The following is a 26,411-nucleotide window of genomic DNA, read 5'->3' as shown; positions in this document are numbered from 1 at the left end:
TGAGACGTAGGGAAGAGTGGCATAAGATGGAGTGGAGAAGAGAGAGCTCGTCTGAGGTAGATGGACGGCCTGCCGACGACCCGGCCTATCAATGGCGCTGTGGCACGCAGTATCCGAGCCTGCTGCCCACTCTTAGCGCTCGCATGACATCGAGTTGGAATTGGGATGAGTAGCGAACTTTGCAAGGTGATTCTGGAAATGTATTCAACATCAGCTCAAAAGGGGAAAACAGCTCCTGCGACGCAAGCGGCAGAGAGCCAAGGCTAGCTGGGCAGGCAAGCAGGCAGCAGCTGATCGACCCACGGAGTTTTGCCGACCCACCTGCGCTGGGCTCCGGTAGCGAGATGCTAGATGAGAATCGCGATCGGGCCGGCGGCAGTTGACGTCGCTCCGTGCATGGGAATCAAGATCTGGACAGGACAGCGTGAGAGACTAGTGCGGTACGACAGAAGTGTCTTCCTCGGCCTTCTCAGACGTCTGATTAGCTGCATGTTGCTCGCTCTCACGGTGTTGCTCGGCTAGCGGAACAGCAGCCTGTTAAGGCGCATGGGAAGGACCTCCTCTCTCGACCCGATCACTCCGCCGATCCGGCCTCCGGGGAACAGCGTAGACCCCGTGGGCGCTGCTGTGCCGTCGCCTTGGAGCTTCACGCCAGATCGGTAGAACCTGAGCCAAGACTGCCTCGGCCGCTTCGGCTTCCGGCAATCTCTTCTCCTTACCGATAGCCCCTTGAATTCCGGCCGAGCCCTCGTTCGGATGGATTCAATTCTTCGCGCGTCCATTCCAACCTACACTCTTCCTCTGTCTTTCTTGCCCCACTTGCTCATTACCGCAAGCCCCTCTCGCCCTTCATGAGGCGCTACCATCCCACATATCGGGAGGACGACGACCACGAGAATCTCGACCGGTTGCATCCGCGGAAGAGGCCGCGGCGCATTTGGCGCTGCAAACGGCCGCCAGTGGTCTTCCTGCTGACTTGGGCTGGTCTCGTGTTCCTCCTCTCCATTAACTTCTTCACACTATCCAGAGACAGGCTCCCGACTGGGGCTGGCCTCGTCGGCTGGCAAGAATTCGCTAATCTGGGGTTCCCTTCCACATCGTCTGCCTCCTCAGCCACTAGCCTCGATGATACACCGGCGGTAGGCTCCTCATCATCGCAGCAAGACGAGGCCAGCAACGCGGCCGGCGCAAACGGAGCTCTGGCAGACGGCCCTGCGTATCCGCTGGATGTGTATGCACCCTTGCTGCCCAATCCGGCTCCTCTGACCGAGGTGACAATTCAGGACTGCTCACCGGTCCGGTTGAGCACGTGCAAGCCTCCCTCCACCCCCGAAGAGGATGCCCTACTGGGCAAATGGGTCCTTGTCCCGCGTCCGCTGGACTCAGAGGCCGCACAGAGTCTTGGCTGGAGTGAGAAGGGTATTGGTGGAGCGCTCAAGAAGCTATGGGGGGCCATTGATACCCGCTACGTCTTCTACCGGCGAAGCCGGAGGCTCAATGTTCCGAGAGTAGTAGATCTGAGGGTGGTCGAGACAGGACAGGATCCGCCCAATGGAGGGACAGAAGCTGGCTGGTTCAGGGTCAAGACTGATATGAGGTCCCCTTACATGAGGCTTTGGGGCGGCAAAAAGGGTCTGCATCTTTATTACAAGGTGGATTCAATGGGAGGAGCAGCAGGAAGCCCAAGCACGCGTGATGCCGACTGGGAGAGACAGCAGGCGGCGTTGGAGCCCATCACTGAGCTCGATATCATGGTGAGTCGACTTGCAAAGAGCTTGCCGGTGAGGACTGGCTTTCTGACCCATTTTTGCGTAATTGCAACGGCAGTATGGCTCCCACAACGTTCCGTGGCCCGGCTTCTACGTCGTTGGCGAAGTCATGCCTGCTTTCCGGGCCTTGGGATACCCTTCGACGTTCCTGAATGCGAGGCGGACACCTTTGCCGAGTACACAAGTCGATGCACAGCCAATGTTTCGGCCCGATGGCACCTTCAAGATCCTCCAATTAGCAGATCTGCATTTCAGTGTCGAGGACGAGCCTTGTCGAGACGTGCTCTGGGAGACGCCCAAGCGCCCATGTAGCAGCGTCAACGATACCGTGGCTCTCATCGGTCGCTGGCTCGATGCTGAGAAGCCGGACCTGGTGGTCTTCACTGGCGATCAGCTCAACGGCCAGGGCAGCTCATGGGATCCCAAGTCGACTGCGCCCAAGGTCTTTCAGCCGGTCATCGAGCGGAAGATCCAGTGGGCGGCAATCTTGGGCAACCATGATTCTCAGTCGGGTCCTTTGAGCCGGCCGGAGATACAACAGCTCTTCACTCGTCTGCCATACTCCTTGGCAAGGGTTGGACCAGCTCAGCTACACAATGGCGTCGGAGCAGGTAACTACTACATCAAGCTGCTCTCACCTACACCGGACCGCACAAATGTGTTCAATCTCTACTTCTTGGACTCAGGGGACACCGAGACTAGGCTGAACTGGGGCATCCATAAGGCCTACGACTCGATTCTACAAGACCAGATCGACTGGTTTGTCACGCAGAGCAACAAGATGAAGAAGATTCTCCGTCCGTATAAGCCTGATGGAGGGGTAGACTTGCCGGCCCAAAATTGGTCAAGCGAACGTGAAGCCTCAGACAAGATCCAACGTGATGGCGACTCCAACCCGACTTGGGATGCAGGATCTGCCCAAGGCGCTCTCCTGGCCAAGCCCAATGCTATCACCTTTGTGCACATCCCTCTTGCTGAATTCTTCGACACAAGTGCCTCGACTGTCAAATTTGGATCCGATCGAAAGGAGACTTCAGGAGTTGCAGGAGCCCAAGGAAAGAGGGGCTTCTTCGATGCTCTACTGAGACAAGGACTGCAAGGTCAAAGGGACGTGAGGTTGGTGGTGAGCGGACATATGCACAACAATGCGGATTGTGAACGCATAGAAAAGGACGGTCAACAAATCTGGACGTGTTTTGGCGGCGGATCTTCCTTTGCTGGGTATGGAATGGCTGGCTTCGACAGACGATGTAGAGTTTTTGAGCTCTCCAACTTTGGAGAGACGGCTCATTCCTGGAATCGTCTCGAGGATGGGTCGAAGCAGCTTGAAGGTAAGTCAAGCGTTGAAGATGACTTCTTCTCGATGAATAGCTCGCTGATAACCTACCGTGTCTTTCAATAGGCAAATTGTGGGATGATCTGACTCGGACATGAGGCTCGCAGGTATTCCACCGTTACTCCGAAGAAGCGTCCGTCGTACCCGTCACGTTTAGGTCGTTTCTCTCTTATACCAACATGTCACGCAAGCCATAGGTATTTTTCACAGATAATGATTGCTGAGGACACTGTAATGCTATGCGTTGGATCTCTTCAGTGCTATTGTTCTGCAGTTCAATCGGTTCACTCTTGATGCTCTAGTTCCCGCGTCTTTGCTTTACCACGGCACCTCCTTACCTGCCCAATCAAAGAATTTGCCATTGTCCTCTTTCTTCACCCCCTTGAGCACCTCTACGAGGTTTGCCGCCGCCTGATCCGGCTCGAACTCCCCCTTGCCCAACTCCTTGGACGCTCCGGGCCCACCTGTAAAGTCCTTTGAGAGCTCACTGCGCACTGTTCCTGGGTGTAGAGCAAAGGCGGCTGCGTTCAAGTTTCGATTGTCGAGTTCTCGGGCAAATGATCGAGTGAATTGATTCTGCGCCGCCTTTGAGGCGCGGTAGGAGTACCAGCCTCCACGTTGGTTGTCCGTGATGGATCCTACACGCGCCGAGAGGGATCCAATGACCGACAGACCCCTTGGTAGCAGCCCATGGGACAGACAAGGAGCGTCTTCAGGGAACTTGCCAGGCTTGGGCAGCAGGGGTGAGAAGTGCTTGAAGGACAAGAGTGGGAAGAAGGCATTGATCTTGAAGTGGTTCATCAACTCCTCATACTCCACTTGCTGCAGATTCTTCTCTGGTGTGAGGACGCCGGCGACATTGAGCAGAAGTTTGAGGGAGCCTTCGCCGAACTTGTCCTTGATGCTCTTAGCGGCCTCGGCGATGGAATCTTCACTGCGCACGTCCACCTCTAGGTTGGTCAGGCGGCCAGAGTCGAACGAGGAGAGCTTCGAGGCATCGTCCTGTCCGATTTTCTTATCATCCGATCGAGCACCCGTCGAGAGAGGAGAGCCGGTCTTTGTGTCCAGAATGGCTTTACGAGCTGAGTCTGGAGAGCGGGAGAGGGAGATGATCTGCAGGTCGGTACGGGCAAGGTAGGCTCGAGCGAGGTGCAACCCAATGCCCTTTGAGGAGCCAACGATGACTGCTACGTTTGGAACATTGACCATGGTGAGTGAGCTAGTAGGAAGTGTGGAGGGGTAGTCTAGGATTGGACGTTTGGGTATGATCAAGGCTGGTACATTGAGCAGGGGTAGCCTAGGCCCTGGCCCCAGAAGGAGTTGGGATTGGCGGGTGGTGCAGTCACCAGATCTTCTTACCCAAGCAACACTCTCTGACAGGTGGAGGCGGAAAGGGCCACGAGGAAACCATACCGTCTGGGCAGACATCCCTGCTGCGACGTCTCCCAAGCAGGCGACGACCATCACACGACGCAACAGACTGGCCTGCGTCTTGTAGCGAGCAATGCCAGATGGAATGCTAGCGCCTGAATGCACAGCATGGTGCAAACACCCATACAGCTGTGCTGAGAGAGGAGAGCAGCTCGTCTTGGGGACCACGTCCAAGCTGCTCTTGATTGCGTGCAAAGCCTAACAGTCCATAGCATAGAGAGTCGATTTCATAGAAAGGAGGAGCTCTGAGGGACACTTGCGGCAGAGCGAAAATGGCTCAGACTGTGGCTCAGGTCCAGAACCAGCCAAGCCTGTCAGGCTGTGACGTTGGTACCGCGGTGAGGGAGGAGGGTGTGCGGGTGGTCCAAGCGCCAGGGCGGAATCGCGCACTCCCGTCGGATTGCGATGGCTCCAGATCCCACTTCCTCACCTTCCTCTCCTCCAAGACGTTGATACCGCTCCTTTGTACCATCACGCTTGACCATTTCCACTCTATCATCCTCACCTCAGTATTCTCTGGGCCGCAATGCTGATCAAAGTCAAGACACTGACAGGTGAGCTGCGATAGGGAAAGACAATCGAGGGGAGCAGCCGGGCTTAAGACAAGTAGAGATGCGTGCCGGAGTGGGCACCCAACTACTTCTTCCTCTTGTCATCTCCATCGAGAGCTCGAGCACATGCTTACAGTGCAGCAATAGAATTGTCATCTGACCTCTGCTTCTATCCCTTCCTGCAGGCCGGGAGATCGACCTGGACATCGAGCCCACAGACAAGGTTAGTAAATTGGCCCCTCCGCCCGTAGGAGCTTCTTATGAGAGAGCTCACCTAGCTGTAACGACGACTGACATAGCCTCTGCCTACCACCTCTGCTCCTTCCTGTGCTACTGCCGCAATGCTGGCTCATCTTATAGGTCGCAAGGATCAAGGAGAGAGTAGAGGAGAAGGAAGGCATCCCCCCTGCGCAGCAGAGGCTCATCTTTGGTGGAAAGCAGATGTGAGTCAGCCTGCTCGCCAACTTACCTCATGCAGAAGGAAGCTCCAGACTGCCCTGGGAAGCTCTTGAAAGGCGGGTCATGCTGACTGCTTCCCTCCTTGCTCTCTTCACTACCTACAGGCACGACGAGAAGGGAGTGTCTGACTTTGGACTGGAGGGAGGATCGGTTCTGCATGTGAGTTGCGAGGAGAGAGAGAGATCGATACCTCACAGGTCAAGCGGAAAGGCTGACCACAATTTCAACGTCTACAATGTCCTCTCCTCCTCCCCTTAGCTCGTGTTGGCTCTACGAGGCGGCTCAAGCTTGCTATAGATTGAATTTGAGGATGACTAGAGCGGGAGGGAGTAGGAGGGGGAGGGGGGACTATTTGTCTACGGCAGCAATACCGATCAGTCAGCACAGCTCCATCGTAGACTTGTCGCGATTCAAGCAATGCAATGCATTGGCAGCAGCCGCTACGTCGATACCAGATTGAAAGAGACAAGGCGACAGTATATTACAAGGGAAAATCAAAGACAGAAACAGAGCAACGCAGGCTTGGATGCTGAGAACAGAAAATGGACGAGCCTCGCATGACTTGAAGCAGCTAGGGTATCAAAGGACGAAAGATGACGCAAGGAGACAGAGAGAAGGCAAATAAGAGGCGGAAATGGGAGGCGGAAACGTCGGCGAGGCCTAGTCGATCTTCTCCAATTCGGCTTGGAGTTCGTCGACGACCTTCTGCCGTTGTTTGGCAGCTGCAACGTCTGCCTCGAGTTTCCTGTGAAGACGTAGAAGATTGATGGTCAGTCTTGATGGCCTTTGCAGTTTCCCTCGTCAGCCCCGCGAGCAGCTCGCTACTACTCACCTTCTCTGTTCTTGCTGCTCCGCCACGCGCTCCTTGGCACCCTGTCTCTCCCTCTTGACCTTCTCCTCAGCAGCCTTGCACCTCGCTTCCAACTCCCTAATACGAGCCATCCACTTATTCTCCCCCTCTGCATACTTGCTCTTGGCCTCACTCAACCTCTCTTCGGCCATTTGCACATCTCGTAGCGCACCCTGCATCTTCTTCTCGGCTAGGTTTGCCCGACTAGTCAGACTGGTGAGCTTGTTGTTGTCCCCTGGCGAGGCGAGGGAAGAGCGGGTCTTGAGGGATGAGATCTGCGATTGCAGCTCTGAGATGGTGCCCTTGGCCGATTCCAATTCGTTCTGCTTCGCGACAACCCTGGAGCGCCACTGAGCTTGCTTCTCAGCAGCAGTCTTCAGAGAGTGCTCAAGCCTCTCGAGCTGTCGACCACGAGAGTCTTGTTGCTTCTTGACATTGGCAAAAGACTCGGTGAAGGAGCCTTGCATCTTTGCGGCGCGCCTCTCAAAGGCCAGCTTGAGCTCCGCCAACTTGCGAATGCGGTCAGTAAGAAGACCATGGAAGGCTCCGAAGTCTGTAGAAGGCTTGGGATCTGTATCCTTCAGCTTATTGCGAGAGGCCGGTGGGCCCTCGTCGTTGGAGAGAATCTTGGCCATGTGCTGCGCTACGAGAACCAAGAGCTGATTGCGCTCAAGGATCTGACGCTTGCTGGAACCCTCGATCTGGGCAATAGAGGTGTCTTCATCCGTCCTCTGCCTCTCGAGATCGTCTGCTCGAGCTTGGGCTGCGTCCAGCGCTTGCTCGGTATCGCGGAGGGACTGCTTGAGTGTAGCGATCCTCTCCTCCAGGCCGAGCCTCCTCTGCGTCTCCGACGCAAGCTTCGCGGCATTGTCGGAGCTCTCGCCGTAGACCTTGTTCATCTGACTCGTTCGCTCTCGGAGAAGCTCGTCCTTCCTGTCCAGCTCTTCGCGAGTGCGAGCGAGATCGCCTTCGCATCGGCTCAAGTCCCGCCTCAGTCGGTCAATCTCCAGCTGCAGAGAATGCCGCTCAGCGGAGGAGGTCCTGTCTGTCTGGCCAACCTCTGACTCCTTGGCCCTCAGAGCTTTCTGAAGTGCTTGTAGGTCAGCGTCGCGATCCTTGAGAGTCTGCTGAAGGGAGGTGATGTCGTCTTCCGCTCCAGCGAGGGCCTGTCGGCAAGGTAGACGAGACACCAGGTCAATCAATAAATGGCGAGCAAGAGGAATCTCGGCAACCTTCGCCATACTCACGTCCTCCTTTTCGTCAATGACGCGTCTCAGATCGTCCTCAAGATCGCCCATCCTCTTCTCCCAGTCGCTTGCATCGAGCTCACGATTCCTCTCCTCATCCTTGAGATCTGCGAGAAGATCTTGCACCTTCTCGTCAAGTTTGGCATTAGTGGAGACTGCCTCCTCGAGCTCCTGGTTACGCACTTTCATCCTCTCGCGGTACTGCTCGACTTTGGCCTTGAGGGCTTCAACGTCTTCTTCAGCGATACCGATGCGCTCATGAGCATCGGCCAGCTCAGCAGCCGCATCGGCTAGTCGGCCTTTGAGACCTTCCATCTTCATTTCGTAGTGCTCTTTCTGAGCCTCCATGTCCTCTTCGACTTGTGCGCGGACAGCATCAGCCTCGTTAGCATCGGCCATGCTCATCTCCTGCTCTTCTTCCAAGCGGCGATTGGTCTCGCTGAGCCGGGCAATATCCTGATTGCAGTCCAGGATTTCCTTCTCTTTCTCTTCCACGATTCGCTGGAGTTCATCGAATCTATTCTCGAGATCGGCGAACTCTTCTTCGTCGGCCTTGTGAGCTGAAAGCAGCTGCTCATGCTCTTCTTCTAGCTGCAGCAACTCATTGGTCTTAGCTGACAGCTGATCACGGAGCTCATTGTACTGAGAATAGATGCAGTGGAGAGCGTCAGAATCATCAGACAGCTGAGCTCACTTCCCTCCGGCTCGAACTCACTGTTTCCTCTTCAGCGGCACGTTCAGCTTCGACTTCGCCCTTGAAGACGGCGGCCTCTGAGATGGTGGTTTCCAATTGGCCGCGAACTTCTTGTAGCTCCTGTTGTGTCCTCTGTAGCTCATCGTTGCGGCTCTCGAGCTCCTCTTCGAGCTTCTGAAGATCTTCCTGGTGACCAAGATCACGCTGCGCACTGGAATGCTCATCGCGTTCCTACGGGTAATTAGGGCAAGAGGAGGCGGAAAGGCGGCTGAGTCTCTATTGCGCCTCGATGTCTAGCTTCGTTGCTTCTACTCACCTTCGCCTCCTGCTCGAGCTCTCCTACCCGAGCCTCAACATCTTCCGCCTGCTGCTGCCAACGGCTCCGCTCCTCAATCGCCTCGTCTCTCTCCTTTTCCATTTTGTACACCTCTGCTTCCATGTCCTCCCTCTGACGATCCACGTCGTCAAATTTGTCCTGCATGAGTAGGGAAAGGGATCGTCAGAAAGTCTATTTCTGCGCTCAAGATTGACACATTGGGCTACTCACCAACAAGGCATTGTGCTCTTGCTCGAGCTTCTCAAAGTCCTCTTTGCGTCTTTGAGCCTCGGCCTCGGCCGCTCGCCTTGCGGCTTCCTCGTCTTCCCGTTGCTGATTCAGGAGTGTGACTGCATCCTCCATCTCAGCCAGTCTTTTTCCCATTGCCGGATCACCTCCTCCGGCCTGCTGCTTCTTGAGCGCATTGACCTCCTTCTTCAGCTGCTTGATGGCGCTGCTCTGCTGCTGTCCGATAGTCTTGAGGGTCTGCGAGAACTTGGTTGCTCTGATGTTTTCCTGGCGTATGCGGATCAGCTCGGCCATATTTTCATCGGGGCGGTAATTTCTCCTCAGAATGTCCACCTCGATCTTGAGGTCTTCCCTCTCCTGAGTCAGCTCGCCGATCCGTGCCTGAAGGTTCTTCATGCCAATGCCCGCGGTAGCTTGATGCTCCTTCTTATGTCTATGCCACTCGCTATTGTCGGCAGAGGCTATTGTGGTCTCGTTGGCAGCTGTCATGTTGGGATTGGGGCGGTCGAAGAGCTCATCGCTGCTATCACCGTCCTCTTCCTCTTCCTCGTCTGGCAGAGGATAGTCATCATCAGCACCTCTGCCAGATAGCGAGCTCCGGCCGGTCACAGCTTGAGCTGAGCTCGGGCGACTGCCTGCGCTGCTACTACCAGTCTGGCTATTGGAAGGTTGTAGAGGGACTCGAGAGGCAGGCACTCGAATTGATCCTGTCTTGCCATTTGCAACGGCAACGCTGCCAGTGCCTCGGTTTTCGACATTGCCGCGGGAAACGACCCGGTCCCCTGATGGTGGCAGTACTTGTGAGGGCAGTCTTTGAGCTCGAGTTTGGGTTTGTTGAGGAAGGGGTGGAGGGAGCATGCCAGTCGCTTGTGAGTCATCGACTGTCATGTCTGGCAGTCGGCGGGGTGGGGGCATCATGCTAGCTTCGGTGGTCTCATCTCCAGCAAAGCCAGCCGCCCTGGCAAATTGATCTGCCATGGTGGACGGGCCGAGTGACGGGCTGGAGGATATCTCTCGACGTCAGTAGGAGGTATGCGGCAGGATACGATACGAGTGAAGGGGGATGGAGGGAGCGAAGAGTAGGCATCCACCCAAGGCGCGAGAACGGGTCGCACGGAAAGGCGCACAGGCAAAAGTGACGATGCACACGGGCGGAGGAGCACTGTCCACTCCAGCCACGCGTCGAGGCAAGTGTTGTTTACACCTCGGTCAGGCCCAGAGGAGAGGGCAGAACAAGAATCACCATCTCCAGAGCTTTGACGTAGGCATCGTCAATCACCATTGTCACGACACAGTCTATTACCGACGTTGTTGAGAGCCATCACACGAGGCACAGGCGCTCTTTGAATCACGGATAGAGGCGTGTTGTGCTGAAGCACAGGCACACGCGCTCCCTCGAGATCCAAACATACAATGGTAGCTGGGTTTCCCAATTGCATTCTGCCTTCAGAAGATCAGACTAGCATTAAAAAGAGTCTACAAAAGCAGTGTTGCGCCCATGACCCCAGCCAGAACCATGAGTCCGCTCATCCATGACACGCGGCTTATTGCCTGCGTACTAGCAGCATGACTCGCAGCCGCCGATGTCTCGGCGCTCGCAGTCGTGCTCGTCAACGATGTGGCCGAGGTGGCCAAGGTGCTTGAGGCAATGGAGCTAGACGAGCTATTTGAGCTGCTCGATGAACTCGAGGTATCACTTGTTGTGATTGCTGACTCAGTGCCAGTGGCGCTGGACTGGATGCTGGAAACGGATCCAGTAATGGCAGACAAGGTCTGACTAGGCAGGACGTCTGTAATAGGTCCGATAGCCGGTGGCCCGCCAGTAAGGCTAGCCGACGTAGCACACGGGTTGTTCGAGCTTCCTGAGCCAGAAGCCTCGCAGCTTGATGAGCTCTCCTGCCGTCGCACCAGGGCCGCAGATGCTCGGTCAGGATGCTGGATGCAACCGGATCAGTGGGATGAGAAGGCAACAGGTTGTCAGTGAATTTGCTAGGATTTTGCTGGTGGAGGACTGGCATGACTCACCGCGACCACAAGACAGCACGCCATGAGACCAAGGAGGAGGGACAGGAGAGTGGCGCGCATCATGGTGCGACCTATTGAGAGTGACAAGGAGAATCTGCTGAAGGATGAAGACGTACTCGACGTGCGACACTCAGTCTCTTGAAGAGATCAGACAGGGAAGTATCGTAGGAGGGACAAGATGCACCTCAATGACTTCTAGCTCGGTGCCATGACCGAGGCTGCTGCGCCAAGGCCGGGGATGGTGGATGTCTGAATCCGGCGACGTCGCCTTGCCGAGCCGAGGATGTGGGACGTGCGAGTGGCGGGTGTGCGGCGCCTCGTGGCCTTTTGCTCTTCCTTCCGTCGACCAAGAAAGGCCGAGATCTCGCTCCTGCCTCGTTCCTTCGTTCCTCCTGCCATCCATCGACAGTCTGCGAGCCACTGCGACCACTTTTTCGCTCTCCTCCCTCCGAGACTCCTCCATTGTCGTCCCTCATGTCGGCATCAGCACCCGCTGCTGGCGATGCCGCATCCGCAGGCCAAGCAGAGGCAGGCCCTGGCTGGGGTAAGACGATCTCTAGGGGTCTGCTCATGTACTTCGTCGTCAATGCGGCTACCTCGCTGATCAAACAGAAGCTTGGCCCGCCGGAGACGGCTCCTGCTCAAAGTTCTGCTGGACAATTGGGCGATGCTGCCGCAGCTGGCTCTCAGGTAGCCCAGGCTGTGAGCGGCGTTGGGAGCCAGCCGGGCCAGCCTTCGCTGCAGGTGATGAAGAACACCACTAGTCGACCCCTCTGGAAGCCCCAGGACGAGCTCGACTTTTATGTCTTCCTGTCTTGGTCTGCCGCTGCATCACACGAAGATCTCGCCACGCAATACTCGGCATTGATCCCGGGCAGCTCTGGAGATCTTCCTGCCCTCGACAGTCTGATCGACTTTGCCGCTTATCCGTCGCTGAGCAGTGAGGCCGAGACTTCGGGACAGTCCAGCAGATTTACAGTGGTCATGCCGCAGAGTCAAGAGAGCTTTCCCATCCTCAAGGCGGACCAGGTCACGCTCTCTGATATCAAATTGGCCGCGGAAATCACGTTGCACGCTCCACAAGAGGTCCTGCTAAACAATGGGTCCATCTGGGCAGACATCGTGGCAGTACCAACTGGAGCTGATGTGAGGGACTCAGTCGGACATGCCAGGACACGTAAAAGTGAGTACGACGTGTATCCGAGGGCAATATTGCGATTGGTCAGCTGAACGTGTATCGTCTTTCTTTCAGTGCTCACACGACTCCATCCGCCCAGGAAGAATCGTGAAGGACGCAAGCTCCTCGGGGGAGCATCTTCAACATCAGAAGAAGACGTTGCTGAAGAAGCCGTGACGACGCCTGCTAATGCTACGAGCGATGAGGGTAAAGGTTTGATTTCTTATTGGCACTCTAATCTTACCCTCGCCCTCCCCAAGCAAGATTCTCATTCGAGCTTGGCGATAGGTCAGCTTCCTCCAGCTTTACTGCAGTACATCTATCTCGTGCCTGATCATGAGCACGGAACACCTCTGCTGTATGGTCGCGACTCCAATGGCCGAGCTGTCCCATCTGTGGTCTACAACTACCCAGTCGTCTTTCCAAATACCTTTTGGGACATGAGGGAGGACATGTATCCCATCAACTCGACCACACCGACTTTGCCTCTGCACATTTCGGTAGATACAACCTCGTGGTTCAAGTTCCAGATGCTGGCAGCGATGACCGACTCTTTCGATAAGCAGCCTGGTATGGCCGGTGGTGAGATTGACATCATCAAGCACACCCTCTTGCACACGTCTCCTTGGTATCTCCTGCTCATCGTTGTGGTGACGATCCTGCACATGGTCTTCGAGTTCCTTGCTTTCTCATCTGAAGTCTCTTACTGGAAGAAGAAGGACAATCTGACTGGAATCAGTGTGGGCACCATCATGACGTCCATTGTCACCCAAACGATTATTCTCCTGTATTTGATTGACTCGTCGGAGGAGACGTCATGGATGATTCTGGGATCTCAGGCCATGGGCGTGGCCGTTGAGTCCTGGAAGCTCACGAAGGCTTTGACGGTCAACATCAAGCCAGCGCCTCCTGGTAGCTTGATTCCTTACAGGCTCGACGTCCAAGACAAGCACGTCTTGAGCAAAGAAGAGCTAGAGACGAAGGAGTTCGACCGAGTGGCCTTCAAGATCGTCGCCGCTGGATCCGCCCCTCTCTTGATTGGCTATACTATCTACTCTGCCCTCTACCAAACTCATCGAGGCTGGTGGAGCTTTACCATTGGAACTCTTACGTCTTTCGTATACACCTTCGGCTTCGTTGCCCTCATCCCTCAACTGATCGTGAACTACAAGAGCAAGTCAGTTGCAGGAATGAACGGCAAGACTCTAATCTACAAGATCATTGGTACATTTACCGACGACCTCTTTGCATGGGGCATTACTAAGATGCCGATGATGCATCGTTTGGCCACACTGCGAGACGACGTCGTCTTCTTCATCTACCTGTACCAGTGGTGGCACTACGGCGTTGACAAGAGCAGGGTGAATGAGTTCGGGCAGGTGCTTGAGCCCACCGAGGAGATGAAGAAGAGGGGAGGACTGGTCGTTGGCAAAAAGGCAGACTTGGCCGAGGGAGAAGGCGAGAGCAAGAAGGACAAGTGAGGCGAGCCAAAGTGAGACTGAGATTGAGGGGCTCTTGTACGGTGTTGCGGGGCGGATTGGCGGGCAGAAGTTCTCCTGGTTCTTCCAAAAAAGCACGGGCCCACCGCCACGCCACGTCTTTCCGCTTCTTGGCTTTCGTTGTATTTTGCACTTGGGAACCGGCATTTCCTTTCTTGCATAGACAGTCATCGTTCCACCTCTTACCTCCGCAGAGCTCGTAGCCTTCACGAGTGGTTCTCCTTCTGTACAGAGCTGCTTTGCTTACGTTGCTGCACGACCTGTGTCCTGACATCAAGGGTTGCCAGCTGGTCACACGAGTACGCGCAGGCAAATTGCCCCTTTGCTGCTGGTGCCCCCTGAGCTGGCTCACTTGCCTTCTAACTTTGGGAGAGGGAAAGCACCATTTGCAGACAGGAGTCATTCAGTACTGCTTGCTGCGCGGAGAGCGGTGAGCCTGCAGTCATTGGCAAGACAAATCGGCTTGCTCTCTTGCCTCGCAGCAACGGACAATAGGAGGTCCGCCTCCGACTACATAACGCAACGAAACGCAACGCACAGCACAGCCACGACCCACACATTCCTTTGACGACCAACAAACTGCCACCACGATGGCCCACCATACGCGAGGTCTCTCCTCCGTCGACATGAGCAACCTAGACGTAGAAGGCGCCTCAGGCAGTCGTATCGAGCAGAGCTACTTCCAGGGTCTCTCCCTCCCCTCCCTCTCCAGCTGGCTGGGAGAAGATCAGTATGCTACCCCTTGGACTGCTGCTGGACCTATCACGCCTTCTAGAGCTGACGGAGGAGCAGGCTTCGAGTCCTTGCTAGGCACGACGGGAATTGTTCCGACTGCGAAGATTCACGGGGCGTGGGCGAGTCAGGGCTGGAAGGATGCACTGCGCTTTCGAGAGATGGGGAGTGTCGTGTCTGGCTCTCCCCATATCCGCAAGACGATCCTCAAGGGGCTGTGCCTATCATCGGCAGTCGTCCTCGTCATCTTCCTCTTCGAGATGGCTTACTTCCCTGCCCAAATCTTCTTTGACGAATATGAGCATAACGAGCACTACTTCCAGACCTGGGCAGACACTGACGAGGTACGTACTCAGACTTGAAGCATATCCAGGTACATTTGAGATGGATGACTAATCCCTTTGAAATACCTCTCTTTACATTCAGGTTCTTTGGCTCTACCCTCTGGTAGCCATCTCGTACTTTGTAGCCTCTTCATGGACCGTAGATGTAGCCAAGACTGCCACCAAGCTCAAGCATGGCAGAGGTATGTCCATCTCTGCTGCCATCAGCGGCGTGACTTCGACCAGGTGAGTGCTGATGCCACGCAATGTCGTCCGCGATTGGCATGTCGCATACTCATGGCTCAGGTTCCTCTCGCAAACCCAATAGCTTTCGAGCCCGCGTCCTTTCCGAATCATTTAGGGTCTTCGTCGTCATCAATTACGTGCTATTGGGCCTAGCTCTTGACCACATCCCTTGGATCGGTAGCACGCTCTGTTTCCTTATGATGAGCTTCGTCGATGCATTTTACTGCTTTGACCCTGTCATGGTCAGCCGAGGATGGTCGGTAGAACGAAGATTGCGCTACGTTGAAAGCCGGTGGGCATACATGGTGAGTAGCGAGCAGTGATGTTGCTACTTCAGTGATGTTGCTACTTCAGTACTATTGCTATTGAAGAGATAATCATACTGACGCAACACCGCTTCTCCCATCAGACGGCGTTCGGCATTGTTCCCACGATCATTTCCTATTTCCACCCTTCCGGTCTGCTCAATCTCTTCCTCTTTATGGCCGTCTACCCATTCTATGTCGTGCTAGCCCTCCTTGCTAGGCCGGAGCCACGATCCGCCTCCGCAGGAAGCACGCTCACGCCCATCTCTGGCACCTCGGACAAGTTTATGGGCAGTGAAAGCGTCCCGGCTGGGACTACCCTGTCATCGTTCCTTCCGGCGAGGATACCCATCTTTTTGCCCACCGTCGTGCTCTACCGGCTCGTGATGCGATTTGCGCCTCGAGACTCTGGTGATGAAGGCGATCACGGGCGCAGCATTCACGGCAGTCTCGCAGGCGAAAAGTCGCCTGCTTACTCTTCTGCCTTCGGCTCGACGGATCGGAGAACTGCTGCTCAATTCGTAGGAGGAGCATGGGCTGCGGGAGGTAACGTCGGGGCTGCACAGCCGATCTGGGGTGGCCAAGCCTCTGCATGGAACCAGCAAGCTCCCCAACCTCCTCCGCCATACCCTTACGGCCAGACTAATGGCAGCTCTGGGCAAGGCGGCCTGCAGTATGAACAGAATGGAATGGCAGGCCACTACGGCCAGTCAGCTCAAGCCTTCCCGCCGACGCTAGCGCCCCCACCCATGGGCAACGAAGCGCGTAGCAGGAGCGGCAGCTCCGCCGCCTCTGTCTCCTCGTCCTCGCGGGTGGGACAGCAGCGACACGTGCATTACTACGACGGCGCTATGAAGACGCCCGAGGCGAATGGTGCTTCCTTTGCGCCCAGCGCCACAAGTGCTTCGTTCGCCTACGCTGGCGAACCTGCCGGCCAGGTCCCTCCTCCGCCCAAGAGGAGCGGGACCGGTGCGCCTGCCGTTGCCAAGGGCAAGAAGAGTGATTGATACGGTATGATACTGTAGCGAGGCCATGTGTACGAGGGCAATGCTCGTGACAGAAGATAGAGAATGTCCAGTCTATTTCATCTACCTCTTGCACCCCCCACAGCGAGATCCAGTCCTCTGCATCTGCAGCGAATCTCGTCCGTGGAGGGATTGCCGGACCTGCTGATCGCCGATGCTTATCGCTCCCGCCGCTTCGCAGCAGAGAAGACGCCCGTCCGGCCTCTCGTCTTGGCGATTGCGCCTAACGCTTGCGCCTGCTCTGACTTGCTCTGTTGTCGTCCCTTGCACCATGTTGCTTTTTTTTTTCTCGTCGATCATTGATAAGCTCCCAAGTAATGAGTCCGCCACTATCTCCAGGGCGAGGACCAAAGGGGCAGCATGCGTGTGGGATTGTCTTTCTGGTTGCTCTGGTAGTAGTGCCTTCCTTTTCCTACTTTTGCACTTCAGTCGACCTGCGCTCTAAGGATCGGACCGACATTGCCGTATTCGTGCGTAAGTACACCTGCAAAACTCCTCCATAGGCCCCGCTCTCCCCCCTCTCTCTCGCTACAGTTCGCTTCCCGTTTCTCACGCTCCCTTCTCTCCCGTGACAGGACAGGAGAGCCAAGAAAACACGAGGGGGCGTAAAGCGGAGTCCGACGTGGCGTGCTGAATTGGGGACGGGACCTGGAGCCTGGCACAGCGTCGTTTGGGATGGTCGGGCGAGACCTCTAGAGAAGGGATCCGAAGCGAGTTGGTCTCGGATTTCCCGGCGAGGAGGCGCAAGGTGCAGCTTGCAGGCGCCTGTGACCGCGTGCCCTCCCGCCACTTGAGCGCCATTGTGGTACTTTTTGCGTATCTCGGTGATCTTCGGCTATCCCTTGCTGTGTTCCCACTTGCAGGTCTTGCCTCTGACTATTCGCCTGATCCCACCACGGGACAACCTACCTGCCCCGCGCTGCCCAGACTTTTTGCGGAAGTGAAATCAACAGACATGCAGCGTCGAACATCGGCGAGAAGGGCGAGCGGGCTCTGGAGCTGCAGCCGCCGGCGAGTGGCGGAAGAGAAAAGAGCCACGAGACACTCGGCTGTTGCTTGGCCTACGAGTCTTGGCATCCCTCTGTCTGCTCGCTTATTCGATCAAATTGCTCCCACCCCTTCCTATATGCAGTCCACTCACCGCTTCTGACTTCGAAGCGGGCAGAAGCGGCGCTGCTGCTGCTGCTGCTGCTGTTGCCCTTGTGCTACTTCTTCTCCCGGTACCAGTACACAGCACAAGACGCTACAGGTGTCCCAATGCTTGCGTCGGAAAGTGCGGGGGCTGCGTGGTGCCTTGCGTGATGTGCCTCCGCGTTGAGGCAATCAAGGGAATCAAGGCAATGTAGCTGTCCCGCCCTGGCAAAGTCTGTCGCCGCCCTGGTCGGGTGACCTTGTCATCTCCCATTGGATCCGTCAGTCTGCAACAGAGTACATATTCCAGACATCCCGACCACTTCTTCCCGCCCTTTTCCCCTCCATACTTCACGTCGACCCATTCATCCTCTCCCTTAGCATCCTTCCTTCCGTTTGCCCTTGACACACCATGAGTGAGTAGTGGCACCTTGTGCTGCTAGTAACCTTGCGTGACCTCTCGCTAATTGTTTCTACCCCACCCCACCCTTCCCTCTTCTCCACAGGCAACCCAATCGACCACTTGGAAGTCGGCATGGCCGAGGCCGCTGCTGATCAGTATCGTGCAAACGTTGATGCTTCCAACCGCACCGACAAGGTCCACCCCTTGGGTCACCTGGAAAAGGGAGTGGTTTCCGAGGAAGTACACGCCACCTCAGACGAGTACGGCAACGTCTTCCCCACTGAAGACGAGCTCCTGAACCTCAGGAGGGTGCCGGAGAACATTCCCTGGCAAGCCTGGTCGGTAGCATTCTGCGAGCTTGCAGAGCGCTTCTCCTACTACGGATGCACCAACGTCTTCACCAACTTCATCCAGCACTCACGACCAGGAAACCCCGTCCACAGGACCGGTGCGGCTCTAGGCTTGGACACTCCCAGTGGTGCGCTGGGCCGAGGACAGAGGGCATCGACTGCTCTTACTACCATGAACACCTTCATGGTCTACGTCTTGCCCTTGCTGGGTGCATGGATTGCCGACTCTCGTCTTGGTCGCTTCAACACCATCTGTCTTGCAGTCGGCATTGCTACCGTCGGACACTTCCTCCTGATCGGCTCTGCTGCTCCTGATGTCCTCGACAACAGTGCAGGCGCACTGGGTCTCTTCATCGTATCGATCATCGTCATGGCCTTCGGTACCGGATTCTTCAAGTCAAACGTGTCGACTCTGATCGCAGAGCAGATCAAGGGTAAGAAGCCCACCGTCAAGAACCTCAAGAGTGGAGAGAAGGTCATCGTGGACCCCACTCTCTCAATTTCGAGACTGTTCATGTACTTCTATGCCGCCATCAACATCGGCGCCATCGTAGGACAAGTCGGAATGGTCTACGCCGTAAAGCAACACGGTTACTGGCTGGCTTACCTGCTACCAGCTCTGGTGTTCCTCTTGTGCATCCCAGTTCTCGCCTTCGGTAGCAAGTACTACGTCAAGACCCCTCCTGCTGGCTCCATCCTCTCTACTGCTCTCCGATTCTTTGCCTTTGCCGCAAAGCCCAAGCTGTCTGCGAACCCTGTCACTACTGTCAAGAACCTCTTTGCCGCAAACTTCTGGGAGGATGCCAAGCCCTCGAGACAGTCGGGACCTCTCCCATCCTGGATGAACTTTGACGACCTGTGGGTCGACGAGCTCCGACGAGCCGTCAAGGCCTGCCAGGTCTTCGTCTTCTTCCCAGTCTACTGGCTTTGCTACAACCAGATCAACAACAACCTCACCTCGCAAGCAGGCTCCATGACCCTCAACGGAATCCCCAATGATCTACTTTCCAACCTCAACCCCCTGTCAATCATCATCTTCATTCCCATCTTGGACCTGTTCGTTTACCCTCTGCTGCGAAAGGCCGGAATCAAGTTCACGCCATTGAAGAAGATCACCCTCGGCTTCTTCACTGCCTCTCTTTCCATGGTCAGTGCAGCGGTCTGCCAGCACTACATCTATAAGACATCTACTTGCGGAGAGTATGCCACCGAATGTGACGACCCCGCGCCGCTCAACGTCTGGATCCAGACTCCTACTTACGTCTTGATCGGCTTCTCGGAGATCTTTGCCTCGATCACTGGTCTCGAATACGCCTTCACCAAGGCACCCAGCAACATGAAGTCCATGGTCATGGCCCTCTACCTCTTCACCAGTGCCATTGCCTCCGCCATTGGCTTTGCCTTTGTCAGCGTCTCCGCCGACCCTCTCCTTGTCGCCAACTACGGCATCTTTGCCGGTCTGGCCTTTGTATTTGGTATCCTCTTCTGGATCTGCTTCCGCAAGCTCGACGCCGAAGAGGATGAGCTCAATGCTCTGGACAAGACTGCTTTCAAGTCCACCAAGGAGCCCATTGACGGTAGGCTGCAGGACAATGGCCGACCTCAGGATGCCATCATCGATGAGAAGTGAGCGGAGCGCAGAGACTTCGAGTGATTTAGGAGAGGCGGCAGTCTATAGACCAAGTGGCCCATGCAGCCTATTTCAATCGGAAGGAGCTGCTAGGGCACGCACAAAAAGCCTGCGAGGACAATCATATGTCTCTCGCAAAGTGTAGATCTGATCTCGATTCAAGACCTTCATTCTAACGTGCATGTATTCATACGTATGTCCTCCCTTTCGCTCACTCACCCCGTGATCACTCCTCTCCTTCTTTGTCATCTGTTGTCATCTCTTGTTGTCCTTGTTCACCACTCCTCTTCTTGTCTTTCCCCCTCCCTCTCTGTGTCACCGAATTGAACGAGTTCTTCACCAGCAGAAAAAAGTCGAGGTGTGCCCGTCCGTCCTCTGCCGTCGATGTGTTTTCGTCTGAGTCTTCTCTCGTTGGCGAGCTCCCCGCTCCAGTGCTGCACGGAGAGCTCGGTCCGTAGGCATACGCGCAGGGCAGCAAGTAAGTGTCAGGAGAGGGGTACATGTCACAATGAGCAGTATTGCGAGGATAGAGTCGGGGCAAGCAAGTGGGGCTGGCAGATCAAAAAGGGGAGAAGCACTCTATTCGCGGGTCCTCCTTCACTAAGTAGCTCTTCTTGCGGGGCTTTTTCAGGAAGGACAACCGCGAGGCACGACCGTCGTCACGGTCACCACGTTCCACGCGTGTCATACAACCTCGAAATCAGTAGGCAGAGGTCGGTCACCGCAAGTCTTTTCAGCTCAAGTGCGTCGATGGACTGAGATTGTATTGCTCCTGCCCGACATACAGACAAGAGGTGCGAATTGTTCTGGTTCGACAAGTCCAGCAGGTGACCATTGCTTCGTGCCTGCAATGCTTTCTTTCGAACCCCCTCTCCACTCCCACTGGCTACACCTGCCTAATCTTCTTCTCCACCTCACTCTTGACTTCCCTTCCCTTTGCCTCTACCTTGTCCTTTGCAAGTCCATACTGATCCTTGACCTCCTCAACAGTAGGCTTCGCCTTGACCTTTGCAGTATCAATTGCCTCGCCTGCACGCTGGCTCAACCTCTCGAGGACAGTAGACCCCTCTGAAGAAGGAGAGGAGGGATTGCTCGAGTAAGAAGAGGAAGGAGAGGATTTGCTAGAGGAGGAAGGAGGGGAGAGGGAAGGAGGGAGAACTCGTAGACCGGGGGAAGAGTAGGGGTTGAAGGAACGCTCGCAGTCTGTGTAGGCTGATCCTGCTCCAAATCCTGTTCCGAGCCAAACGGGGAATGCTCGGCCTGGGAGAGAGGAGATGGACCATGGGAGATGTCAGATGTTGAGTTCGAAGGAAGCGTTCCTAAGTCGGTCCTGCCTGCCTCGCAGCTACTCACGCCTGAAGAGCAGCACGCTCAATACCACACCCGTTCCGAGTCCGATACCAGTCTTGACAATGGCATTCGAGATGCAAAGGTCCGTCTGTGGAGGAAGTAGGAGGGGCAGAGGTGAGATACTGTTCGCATTAGGGCCTCGCCTTTACCCTCCGGACAGCCTCTCTGTTGCGGCTCCTTTCATTCAGGCCCTTCCCGATTCTTCCCTGCCCTGTCCCTGATCCTCACCTTTCGGGCAATGATGTCCTCCGAAGGGACCTTCTCTTGCGAGGGAGAGCTTTGGGCAGCAGACATGACGATGGGGGAGATAGACGAGGTGAAGGAGCCAATGGTATCGATGGATTGGTCGGCAATGGTAGGCGGCCACCTTTCTTCCCGACGAGGAGCGATTGACGGAGCCAAGGCAGGGCAGCCACACGCGCGGAGCCGCCCGCCCAGACACACACACACGCACAGGCGCGAATCTGACGCACAGACGTCGACGGGAAGATCTGAGGCTACTTGGCGTGCTTTCCTCGCTTTCCTCATATTTGCCGGAGATCGACTTGTCCCACCTCTTGTAGCTGTAGTAGTCTCCTCGAGCAGCCGAAAAGCGTCTGGATGGCATCTGACAGCACGATACCGCCTAATGGCGTAGCGGCTGCGGGTACAGATATACCTTCCGAATCCTCATATTGGTCAGCTCGCAACGAGCTCCTGTCCTCCGAGGCTGCCCACAAGCGCGAGGCTTCGCTCGCCCCCTCCTCGTCTCACCGTCCGAACCTCGAATCACAAGCGGCTCAGATCTTCCAAAGGATCAAAGACTGCGAGAAGGGTGAGATATGGAATCCAACTGATCAGGACCTCCACAATTACCCAGGCATGCCATTCAGGCAAGCCATAGACACCGGGATGCGGAAGGGTAGGCTCTGGGAGATGATCCAAAAGATGCCAAAGGGATCACTACTCCACTGCCACATGGACGGGACTGTATCGGCGACATGGCTCATCGACGCCGCTCTGCGCTACGATTCCGTCATCCATATTCGAGCCGAGTCGCCTTTACTCGCACCGGAGGACCTCTACAGGGTGCAGGTCTCCCTCAAGCCAATGCCCGCCTTCAAGTCCTACTCTCCCTCCTCCAACCTCTTCTCACACGATTATGACACGGACGAGTGGATGCCGCTGAAGGAGGCCCGAAAGCTGTTCCCTTTCAAGAGTCCTTACGCCTCACGGTTGGAAGGATTCGAGAAAGGGACGGACATTCCGAGTGCAGAGGGGCGGTCGCGCAGCGAAGCTGGACTTGTTCATTGGCTGCACTCTCTCATGACGATGACACCAGTGGTCGGTTCGAAGCCGATGGAGTCCTCCCCGGAAGCCTGGGCCAGAGTGAGTGACTTTGCGACGGCGGCCCGCTGCAGAGCTCGCTACAGAGATACGGGGAGGGCCCAGAAATGTAAGTCCTGACTCAGAACTCATTGCTCTATCCACATCACAGTTTGAATCGACGTTTGCCATTATCGGAGGCGTAATCAGCTACGAGCCTATCCTCGCCTCCTATCTCAAAGAGATGGTCCTCGTGCATGCCCGGGACAATATCCAGTATCTCGAGACGCGCTTGAATTTCGTTGAAGAAACCTACTTGTCGACGGACGCAGTCACTCCCCTTCCCCACTTACGCTGGGTGGAGATCTTCCGCACTTCTGTCGACGAAGCTAATGCTGAGCTGCGAGCAGAGGGCAAAGGCGAATGCCAATGCAAGATCATCTACGCTACTGTCCGTTTCGTGACGCCGGAACGGTTACGCTGGTACACCGAAGACTGTCTGCAGCTCGCCCGCGCCCATCCAGACCTGATCATCGGCTTCGATCTAGTAGGGCATGAGGATCCCCTGCTACGGCTACGCGAGTATGTCCCTGAGCTGCTACGCTTCAAGCAACGTCAGGTCGAAGAGGGTCTAGATATTCCCTTGATCCTGCATGCCGGTGAGACACTAGGCGACGGAAATGGTACAGACGAAAATCTCTACGATGCTCTGCTCCTGGATTCGAAGCGACTGGGCCACGCCTACTCCTTGCCGAAGCACCCAGAGCTTATGAAGATGTGCCGCGAACGAAACGTCTGCGTCGAGTCATGTCCCATTTCCAACGAGATACTGCGCTACGTAGGCAACATGGCCTCGCACCCGCTGCCCATACTCGTCAATCACGGTGTGCCCGTAGCATTGAGCAACGACGATCCGTGTCAATTTGGCAACTTCGGACTGTCGCACGACTTTTGGCAGGTGTGCAATGCCTCTGATGCCACGGGTCTGGCAGCGCTCAAGACGTTTGCGCTCACGAGCCTGGAGCATTCGCGGCTCACCCCTTCAGAGCGTGCAAGACATATGGAGCGCTTCAACAGCGATTGGGAAAACTGGCTGACATGGATAGTCAAGACCTATGGCGAGGAAAGAAACGGTCCCACCAAACAAGGAAACTAAGCGGGAAGCGACCGAAGACCCCATACGAAAGCAGATCCTAGACAAATTTGGCATGTACGAGAAGCACATGTAACGACAGGCTGTCTTTAACACTGCCGAGCTACGGGAGGCTACCCTCGCGAAGGCCAGCAAGCTTTCAGGCGAGATTCGGGAGCTTCTTTCCGACTAGACGGCGGAGGATTGAAGGATCCGTTGCGCAACGCAATCACTGTATCTTGTACTATAACCACTGATCATCGTCTCTCCACACGAGCTGATCGTCGATGACTAGAATGTCCGAAGAATGTACAATAGCGTCAGAGGCTGTGAGCGTGTCTGAGCTCCTTTTCCTCATTGCCGTGAGGAATGGCGCCTTTTTCGAAACATGAGACTGTGCGGGCTTCGAAAATTCTCATTTGGACGCACCGTGCACTTGATTGAGACTGACTTTGATCGGGAATGGCTCCTTCCTTCCTTGCTTTGCTTTCTTCTTGTCCAAGTCATCTCGGCTCGTCCTCTTCGTAGATCCCGCTTCCAGAGAACGAGATCATATAGGACGTCTCTTCGACCATGGTACACGCAGACTCAGCCCTCCTTCCCTCCACCATCCGGACAAAGCGCGATCTCTACTCGCATCTGCAAAGCTCCCTTGCCTCACTTCTCGAAGGACAAACAGCCTGGGTCACTAATCTAGCAAACGCCTCCTCACTTCTGCACGCCTCCCTCAATGATTGGCGAAGGCGGAGAGCCGACTCTGAGGCAGGAGCGACAGAAGAAGAAGCAGACTCAACGCGGGGGAAGACCTTGAACTGGACAGGCTTCTACCTCCTCTCTGGTCTCTTCCCCACTCCACGCCCCGCCTTGCTCTCCAAAGGTGGAAAGAAAGTGCCGACGCTTGTACTGGGGCCTTTTCACGGTCTGCCGGCGTGTCAGGCTATCCCTAGTGTGCCGGGCAAGGGCGTATGTGCTGACGGGAGCGCGGTGCTACCGCCGAGGACGGTCAGGGTTGCGAGGACGGATGACTATCGTGAGTGGCTACGATGCATGGCGAGCGTGAGAGATCCGCCCAGACCTCTGACGCTCCCTGTTCCATTTCGGGACCCACTCTCTCGCATGTACAGCTGGTCACATTGCCTGCGACTCTTTGAGCAAGTCGGAGCTGGTGATCCCCCTGGTGGTGCCCTTATCCTCCTTATCCGAAGCACATCGTCACCTGGTCCGGCAAGCCGCCTCTGAAGACCTCAAAGGGACTGGAGCGCAAGACGAGCTGATAGCATGGTCTGGCCGTCTGGCGGAAGGCAAGACAACGACAAAGGCTGGAGAGGACGAGGGCGTGGAGGTCATCCTTGGCGTGCTGGACATTGACTGTGTGGATGAAGATGGCTTTGACGAGGTAGATCAAGAAGGACTCGAGGAGTGCGTCAGGATCATCGTCAGGAGTTGCGCTTGGTAGAGTCACGACAATGCCAACGTAACAAAAGGACCTATCAGGCATCGGCGATGATGAGATTGATCTGTTGCTTGAAAGAGAAAAGGAGCGTATGCGATGGAAGATATAAACAGACTGACTGACAGATCACAAGACACGTCTACCTGAGCAAGGACCCAGCTGAGCTCGCTTGCCCGCTACACTGGCACTAGTGCCCTTCACTCAGAAGTCGTCCTTCTTGACAAACTCCTCGAATCGAATGGCCCGCCACTTGGCCTCCTCCTCCGGGTCTTCAGCCGCCATGCTTGCCTGCGATGCTGAAGCTCCGAGACCTCCGGCTAGATAGCGCGAGGTTGTGAGGGATGCTGGAAGTGTCTGGGACTGAGTGAAGGCTCTTCGCGGGAATGGGTTCGAGGAGGAGACTGGAGGAAGAGCGCGAATCGGTCGGAGAGGATTGGAGGGTCGACTGGAATGGGCAGGGCGAAAGAATCTCGGAAGGAGTCAGCTGTGTGAACAAAAGCTGCGCCAACAGTTTTCCTTCATGACAACTCACTCGTCGGTCATCATCGCAAAGTCCTCGCCCTCTCTGGTAAGCGAGACGTTTTCCTCTCCCCCACTCTCTTCATCATCGCTCATAAAGTCTCCCAACACATCCTCGGCGTCCATTCCCCTCTTCTTCGACATGCCAGAGTAGTGACTCCCGCTAGCCACACTCATTCCGTCTTCCTCTATGATTGTGCCGCCATTAAGAATGGAGAAGGGAGAGTGAGTGGGTAGAAGGACTTCACTGAACGGCTGGAGTTCCTTTGTGTAGTTGGGAGCGGACTGTACTCGCGACCAGACGGAGCGAGAGGAGCCTTCCAGCGAAGCATTGTTGGTGTTGGAGGAGGAGATGTTGCCAAGAGGAAGAGAGGGGTCGTAGCCTCTACCGACAGCTGTCAGAAGCAAGGAGACGGAAGAGGGACTCTTCAGTACAGGGAAGCGAAGAGCGATACGTTTCTCTCTTGACAGACTCACCCATCCTAGCCCTCATTCCGATCGACTGAAGCTTGACCTGCACATCTTCTGGCACGGCAGCTTCGAGTTGGTATTCTCCCCTGGAGTCGGTTCGTGTAAAGGGAGTGCGAGTTGACGAGGTGGGTGCAAAAGGCTTCTTGGTGGGAGAGCCTCCTTCCATTTGTGGAAGGGTAGAGGCAGAGGCGGCCATGCTTGTGAATGTCTAGTAGGATGAGATGGTGGTAGACTTTCGAGATATAGGACGTAGGTCAGAACCTGATGTGAGACTGTAGAAGGCGGAGATTGCAGAGGGCTGAAGATGTCTGACGTGCTCAAAGGGAGTCGAGGCAGTCGAGGAGGCTCAACGGGTCAGGAGTGGCAGCCGCGCCTATTCGCCCTCATTTACGCGTCTCCGCGTCCCTTCGCGTTTCTACTTCAAACTCCGATT

General features: G+C 55.7%; 13 protein-coding genes across 13 annotated transcripts; 8 read left to right on the top strand and 5 right to left on the bottom strand.

Annotated features, from left to right (window-relative positions):
• Nucleotides 1–851: 851 nt before the first annotated feature.
• Nucleotides 852–3,203, top strand: BCV69DRAFT_310071 (Metallo-dependent phosphatase; the record flags this gene model as incomplete). The annotated part of the gene is made up of 3 exons (XM_025494762.1): nucleotides 852–1,754; nucleotides 1,828–3,100; nucleotides 3,172–3,203. The coding sequence occupies 3 exons, from the start codon at nucleotides 852–854 to the stop codon at nucleotides 3,201–3,203; spliced, it is 2,208 nt and encodes a 735-aa protein (XP_025351398.1).
• Nucleotides 3,204–3,226: 23 nt separating this feature from the next.
• BCV69DRAFT_292067 (NAD(P)-binding protein) lies at nucleotides 3,227–4,436 on the bottom strand. The gene has a single exon (XM_025493778.1). The coding sequence runs from the start codon at nucleotides 4,312–4,314 to the stop codon at nucleotides 3,424–3,426; it is 891 nt and encodes a 296-aa protein (XP_025351397.1). The 5' UTR covers nucleotides 4,315–4,436; the 3' UTR covers nucleotides 3,227–3,423.
• A 626-nt stretch (nucleotides 4,437–5,062) lies between these two features.
• On the top strand, nucleotides 5,063–5,843 carry BCV69DRAFT_243609 (putative NEDD8 precursor-ubiquitin-like protein; the record flags this gene model as incomplete). Its single annotated transcript, XM_025490079.1, has 5 exons — nucleotides 5,063–5,090; nucleotides 5,273–5,310; nucleotides 5,448–5,530; nucleotides 5,651–5,705; nucleotides 5,805–5,843. The coding sequence occupies 5 exons, from the start codon at nucleotides 5,063–5,065 to the stop codon at nucleotides 5,841–5,843; spliced, it is 243 nt and encodes an 80-aa protein (XP_025351396.1).
• A 132-nt stretch (nucleotides 5,844–5,975) lies between these two features.
• On the bottom strand, nucleotides 5,976–10,003 carry BCV69DRAFT_280133 (hypothetical protein). The gene is made up of 6 exons (XM_025491501.1): nucleotides 8,885–10,003; nucleotides 8,654–8,812; nucleotides 8,359–8,568; nucleotides 7,644–8,285; nucleotides 6,379–7,562; nucleotides 5,976–6,291 (listed from the first exon to the last, which is right to left on the bottom strand). The coding sequence occupies exons 1-6, from the start codon at nucleotides 9,878–9,880 to the stop codon at nucleotides 6,207–6,209; spliced, it is 3,276 nt and encodes a 1,091-aa protein (XP_025351395.1). The 5' UTR covers nucleotides 9,881–10,003; the 3' UTR covers nucleotides 5,976–6,206.
• A 172-nt stretch (nucleotides 10,004–10,175) lies between these two features.
• On the bottom strand, nucleotides 10,176–11,054 carry BCV69DRAFT_280132 (hypothetical protein). Its single transcript, XM_025491500.1, has 2 exons — nucleotides 10,928–11,054; nucleotides 10,176–10,837 (listed from the first exon to the last, which is right to left on the bottom strand). Exons 1-2 carry the CDS (start codon nucleotides 10,988–10,990, stop codon nucleotides 10,379–10,381), a joined length of 522 nt encoding a protein of 173 aa, XP_025351394.1. The 5' UTR covers nucleotides 10,991–11,054; the 3' UTR covers nucleotides 10,176–10,378.
• A 254-nt stretch (nucleotides 11,055–11,308) lies between these two features.
• On the top strand, nucleotides 11,309–13,648 carry BCV69DRAFT_265800 (cleft lip and palate transmembrane 1). The gene is made up of 2 exons (XM_025490794.1): nucleotides 11,309–12,110; nucleotides 12,180–13,648. The coding sequence occupies exons 1-2, from the start codon at nucleotides 11,402–11,404 to the stop codon at nucleotides 13,583–13,585; spliced, it is 2,115 nt and encodes a 704-aa protein (XP_025351393.1). The 5' UTR covers nucleotides 11,309–11,401; the 3' UTR covers nucleotides 13,586–13,648.
• Nucleotides 13,649–13,889: 241 nt separating this feature from the next.
• On the top strand, nucleotides 13,890–16,302 carry BCV69DRAFT_23786 (hypothetical protein). The gene is made up of 4 exons (XM_025489949.1): nucleotides 13,890–14,679; nucleotides 14,762–14,904; nucleotides 14,987–15,209; nucleotides 15,314–16,302. The coding sequence occupies exons 1-4, from the start codon at nucleotides 14,194–14,196 to the stop codon at nucleotides 16,214–16,216; spliced, it is 1,755 nt and encodes a 584-aa protein (XP_025351392.1). The 5' UTR covers nucleotides 13,890–14,193; the 3' UTR covers nucleotides 16,217–16,302.
• Nucleotides 16,303–16,731, top strand: BCV69DRAFT_23779 (hypothetical protein). The gene has a single exon (XM_025489948.1). It carries the CDS (start codon nucleotides 16,389–16,391, stop codon nucleotides 16,677–16,679), a length of 291 nt encoding a protein of 96 aa, XP_025351391.1. The 5' UTR covers nucleotides 16,303–16,388; the 3' UTR covers nucleotides 16,680–16,731.
• An 813-nt stretch (nucleotides 16,732–17,544) lies between these two features.
• Nucleotides 17,545–19,861, top strand: BCV69DRAFT_23899 (PTR2-domain-containing protein). The gene is made up of 2 exons (XM_025489969.1): nucleotides 17,545–17,781; nucleotides 17,872–19,861. Exons 1-2 carry the CDS (start codon nucleotides 17,778–17,780, stop codon nucleotides 19,746–19,748), a joined length of 1,881 nt encoding a protein of 626 aa, XP_025351390.1. The 5' UTR covers nucleotides 17,545–17,777; the 3' UTR covers nucleotides 19,749–19,861.
• A 710-nt stretch (nucleotides 19,862–20,571) lies between these two features.
• On the bottom strand, nucleotides 20,572–21,438 carry BCV69DRAFT_280125 (DUF543-domain-containing protein). The gene is made up of 3 exons (XM_025491499.1): nucleotides 21,327–21,438; nucleotides 21,102–21,186; nucleotides 20,572–21,008 (listed from the first exon to the last, which is right to left on the bottom strand). The coding sequence occupies exons 1-3, from the start codon at nucleotides 21,390–21,392 to the stop codon at nucleotides 20,635–20,637; spliced, it is 525 nt and encodes a 174-aa protein (XP_025351389.1). The 5' UTR covers nucleotides 21,393–21,438; the 3' UTR covers nucleotides 20,572–20,634.
• Nucleotides 21,439–21,989: 551 nt separating this feature from the next.
• BCV69DRAFT_286204 (Metallo-dependent hydrolase) lies at nucleotides 21,990–23,559 on the top strand (the record flags this gene model as incomplete). The annotated part of the gene is made up of 2 exons (XM_025493515.1): nucleotides 21,990–22,466; nucleotides 22,576–23,559. 2 exons carry the CDS (start codon nucleotides 21,990–21,992, stop codon nucleotides 23,557–23,559), a joined length of 1,461 nt encoding a protein of 486 aa, XP_025351388.1.
• Nucleotides 23,560–24,108: 549 nt separating this feature from the next.
• On the top strand, nucleotides 24,109–24,991 carry BCV69DRAFT_244587 (hypothetical protein; the record flags this gene model as incomplete). The annotated part of the gene is made up of 3 exons (XM_025490119.1): nucleotides 24,109–24,565; nucleotides 24,660–24,824; nucleotides 24,861–24,991. 3 exons carry the CDS (start codon nucleotides 24,109–24,111, stop codon nucleotides 24,989–24,991), a joined length of 753 nt encoding a protein of 250 aa, XP_025351387.1.
• Nucleotides 24,873–26,321, bottom strand: BCV69DRAFT_280121 (hypothetical protein). Its single transcript, XM_025491498.1, has 3 exons — nucleotides 25,985–26,321; nucleotides 25,521–25,902; nucleotides 24,873–25,433 (listed from the first exon to the last, which is right to left on the bottom strand). The coding sequence occupies exons 1-3, from the start codon at nucleotides 26,172–26,174 to the stop codon at nucleotides 25,190–25,192; spliced, it is 816 nt and encodes a 271-aa protein (XP_025351386.1). The 5' UTR covers nucleotides 26,175–26,321; the 3' UTR covers nucleotides 24,873–25,189.
• Nucleotides 26,322–26,411: the final 90 nt, after the last annotated feature.

The sequence above is a fragment of the Pseudomicrostroma glucosiphilum genome (assembly GCF_003144135.1).
Source record: "Pseudomicrostroma glucosiphilum strain MCA 4718 unplaced genomic scaffold BCV69scaffold_1, whole genome shotgun sequence".
In the NCBI taxonomy this organism is placed as follows: Eukaryota; Fungi; Basidiomycota; class Exobasidiomycetes; order Microstromatales; family Microstromataceae; genus Microstroma; species Microstroma glucosiphilum.
Note: the sequence above shows the minus strand (reverse complement) of the source record. Positions and strands in the feature narration are given on the sequence as shown.

What these genes read in the sequence shown, in the direction of transcription:
- BCV69DRAFT_292067 (XM_025493778.1), bottom strand. Translation starts at nt 4,314, where the DNA reads ATGGTCAATGTTCCAAACGTAGCAGTCATCGTTGGCTCCTCAAAGGGC.
- BCV69DRAFT_280133 (XM_025491501.1), bottom strand. Translation starts at nt 9,880, where the DNA reads ATGGCAGATCAATTTGCCAGGGCGGCTGGCTTTGCTGGAGATGAGACC. An exon ending in AAGAGCACAATGCCTTGTTG is followed by an intron (nt 8,813 to 8,884) that starts GTGAGTAGCCCA and finishes CTACTCATGCAG; the next exon opens with GACAAATTTGACGACGTGGA. An exon ending in AGCTCGAGCAGGAGGCGAAG is followed by an intron (nt 8,569 to 8,653) that starts GTGAGTAGAAGC and finishes AATTACCCGTAG; the next exon opens with GAACGCGATGAGCATTCCAG.
- BCV69DRAFT_280132 (XM_025491500.1), bottom strand. Translation starts at nt 10,990, where the DNA reads ATGATGCGCGCCACTCTCCTGTCCCTCCTCCTTGGTCTCATGGCGTGC. An exon ending in CGTGCTGTCTTGTGGTCGCG is followed by an intron (nt 10,838 to 10,927) that starts GTGAGTCATGCC and finishes GGTTGCATCCAG; the next exon opens with CATCCTGACCGAGCATCTGC.
- BCV69DRAFT_265800 (XM_025490794.1), top strand. Translation starts at nt 11,402, where the DNA reads ATGTCGGCATCAGCACCCGCTGCTGGCGATGCCGCATCCGCAGGCCAA. An exon ending in ACATGCCAGGACACGTAAAA is followed by an intron (nt 12,111 to 12,179) that starts GTGAGTACGACG and finishes TCTTTCTTTCAG; the next exon opens with TGCTCACACGACTCCATCCG.
- BCV69DRAFT_23786 (XM_025489949.1), top strand. Translation starts at nt 14,194, where the DNA reads ATGGCCCACCATACGCGAGGTCTCTCCTCCGTCGACATGAGCAACCTA. An exon ending in AGCGGCGTGACTTCGACCAG is followed by an intron (nt 14,905 to 14,986) that starts GTGAGTGCTGAT and finishes CAAACCCAATAG; the next exon opens with CTTTCGAGCCCGCGTCCTTT. An exon ending in AAAGCCGGTGGGCATACATG is followed by an intron (nt 15,210 to 15,313) that starts GTGAGTAGCGAG and finishes TTCTCCCATCAG; the next exon opens with ACGGCGTTCGGCATTGTTCC.
- BCV69DRAFT_23779 (XM_025489948.1), top strand. Translation starts at nt 16,389, where the DNA reads ATGCTTATCGCTCCCGCCGCTTCGCAGCAGAGAAGACGCCCGTCCGGC.
- BCV69DRAFT_280125 (XM_025491499.1), bottom strand. Translation starts at nt 21,392, where the DNA reads ATGTCTGCTGCCCAAAGCTCTCCCTCGCAAGAGAAGGTCCCTTCGGAG. An exon ending in AGGACATCATTGCCCGAAAG is followed by an intron (nt 21,187 to 21,326) that starts GTGAGGATCAGG and finishes CTTCCTCCACAG; the next exon opens with ACGGACCTTTGCATCTCGAA. An exon ending in GAGCGTGCTGCTCTTCAGGC is followed by an intron (nt 21,009 to 21,101) that starts GTGAGTAGCTGC and finishes CCTCTCTCCCAG; the next exon opens with GCCGAGCATTCCCCGTTTGG.
- BCV69DRAFT_280121 (XM_025491498.1), bottom strand. Translation starts at nt 26,174, where the DNA reads ATGGCCGCCTCTGCCTCTACCCTTCCACAAATGGAAGGAGGCTCTCCC. An exon ending in CGGAATGAGGGCTAGGATGG is followed by an intron (nt 25,903 to 25,984) that starts GTGAGTCTGTCA and finishes TGCTTCTGACAG; the next exon opens with CTGTCGGTAGAGGCTACGAC. An exon ending in TTTGCGATGATGACCGACGA is followed by an intron (nt 25,434 to 25,520) that starts GTGAGTTGTCAT and finishes TGCCCATTCCAG; the next exon opens with TCGACCCTCCAATCCTCTCC.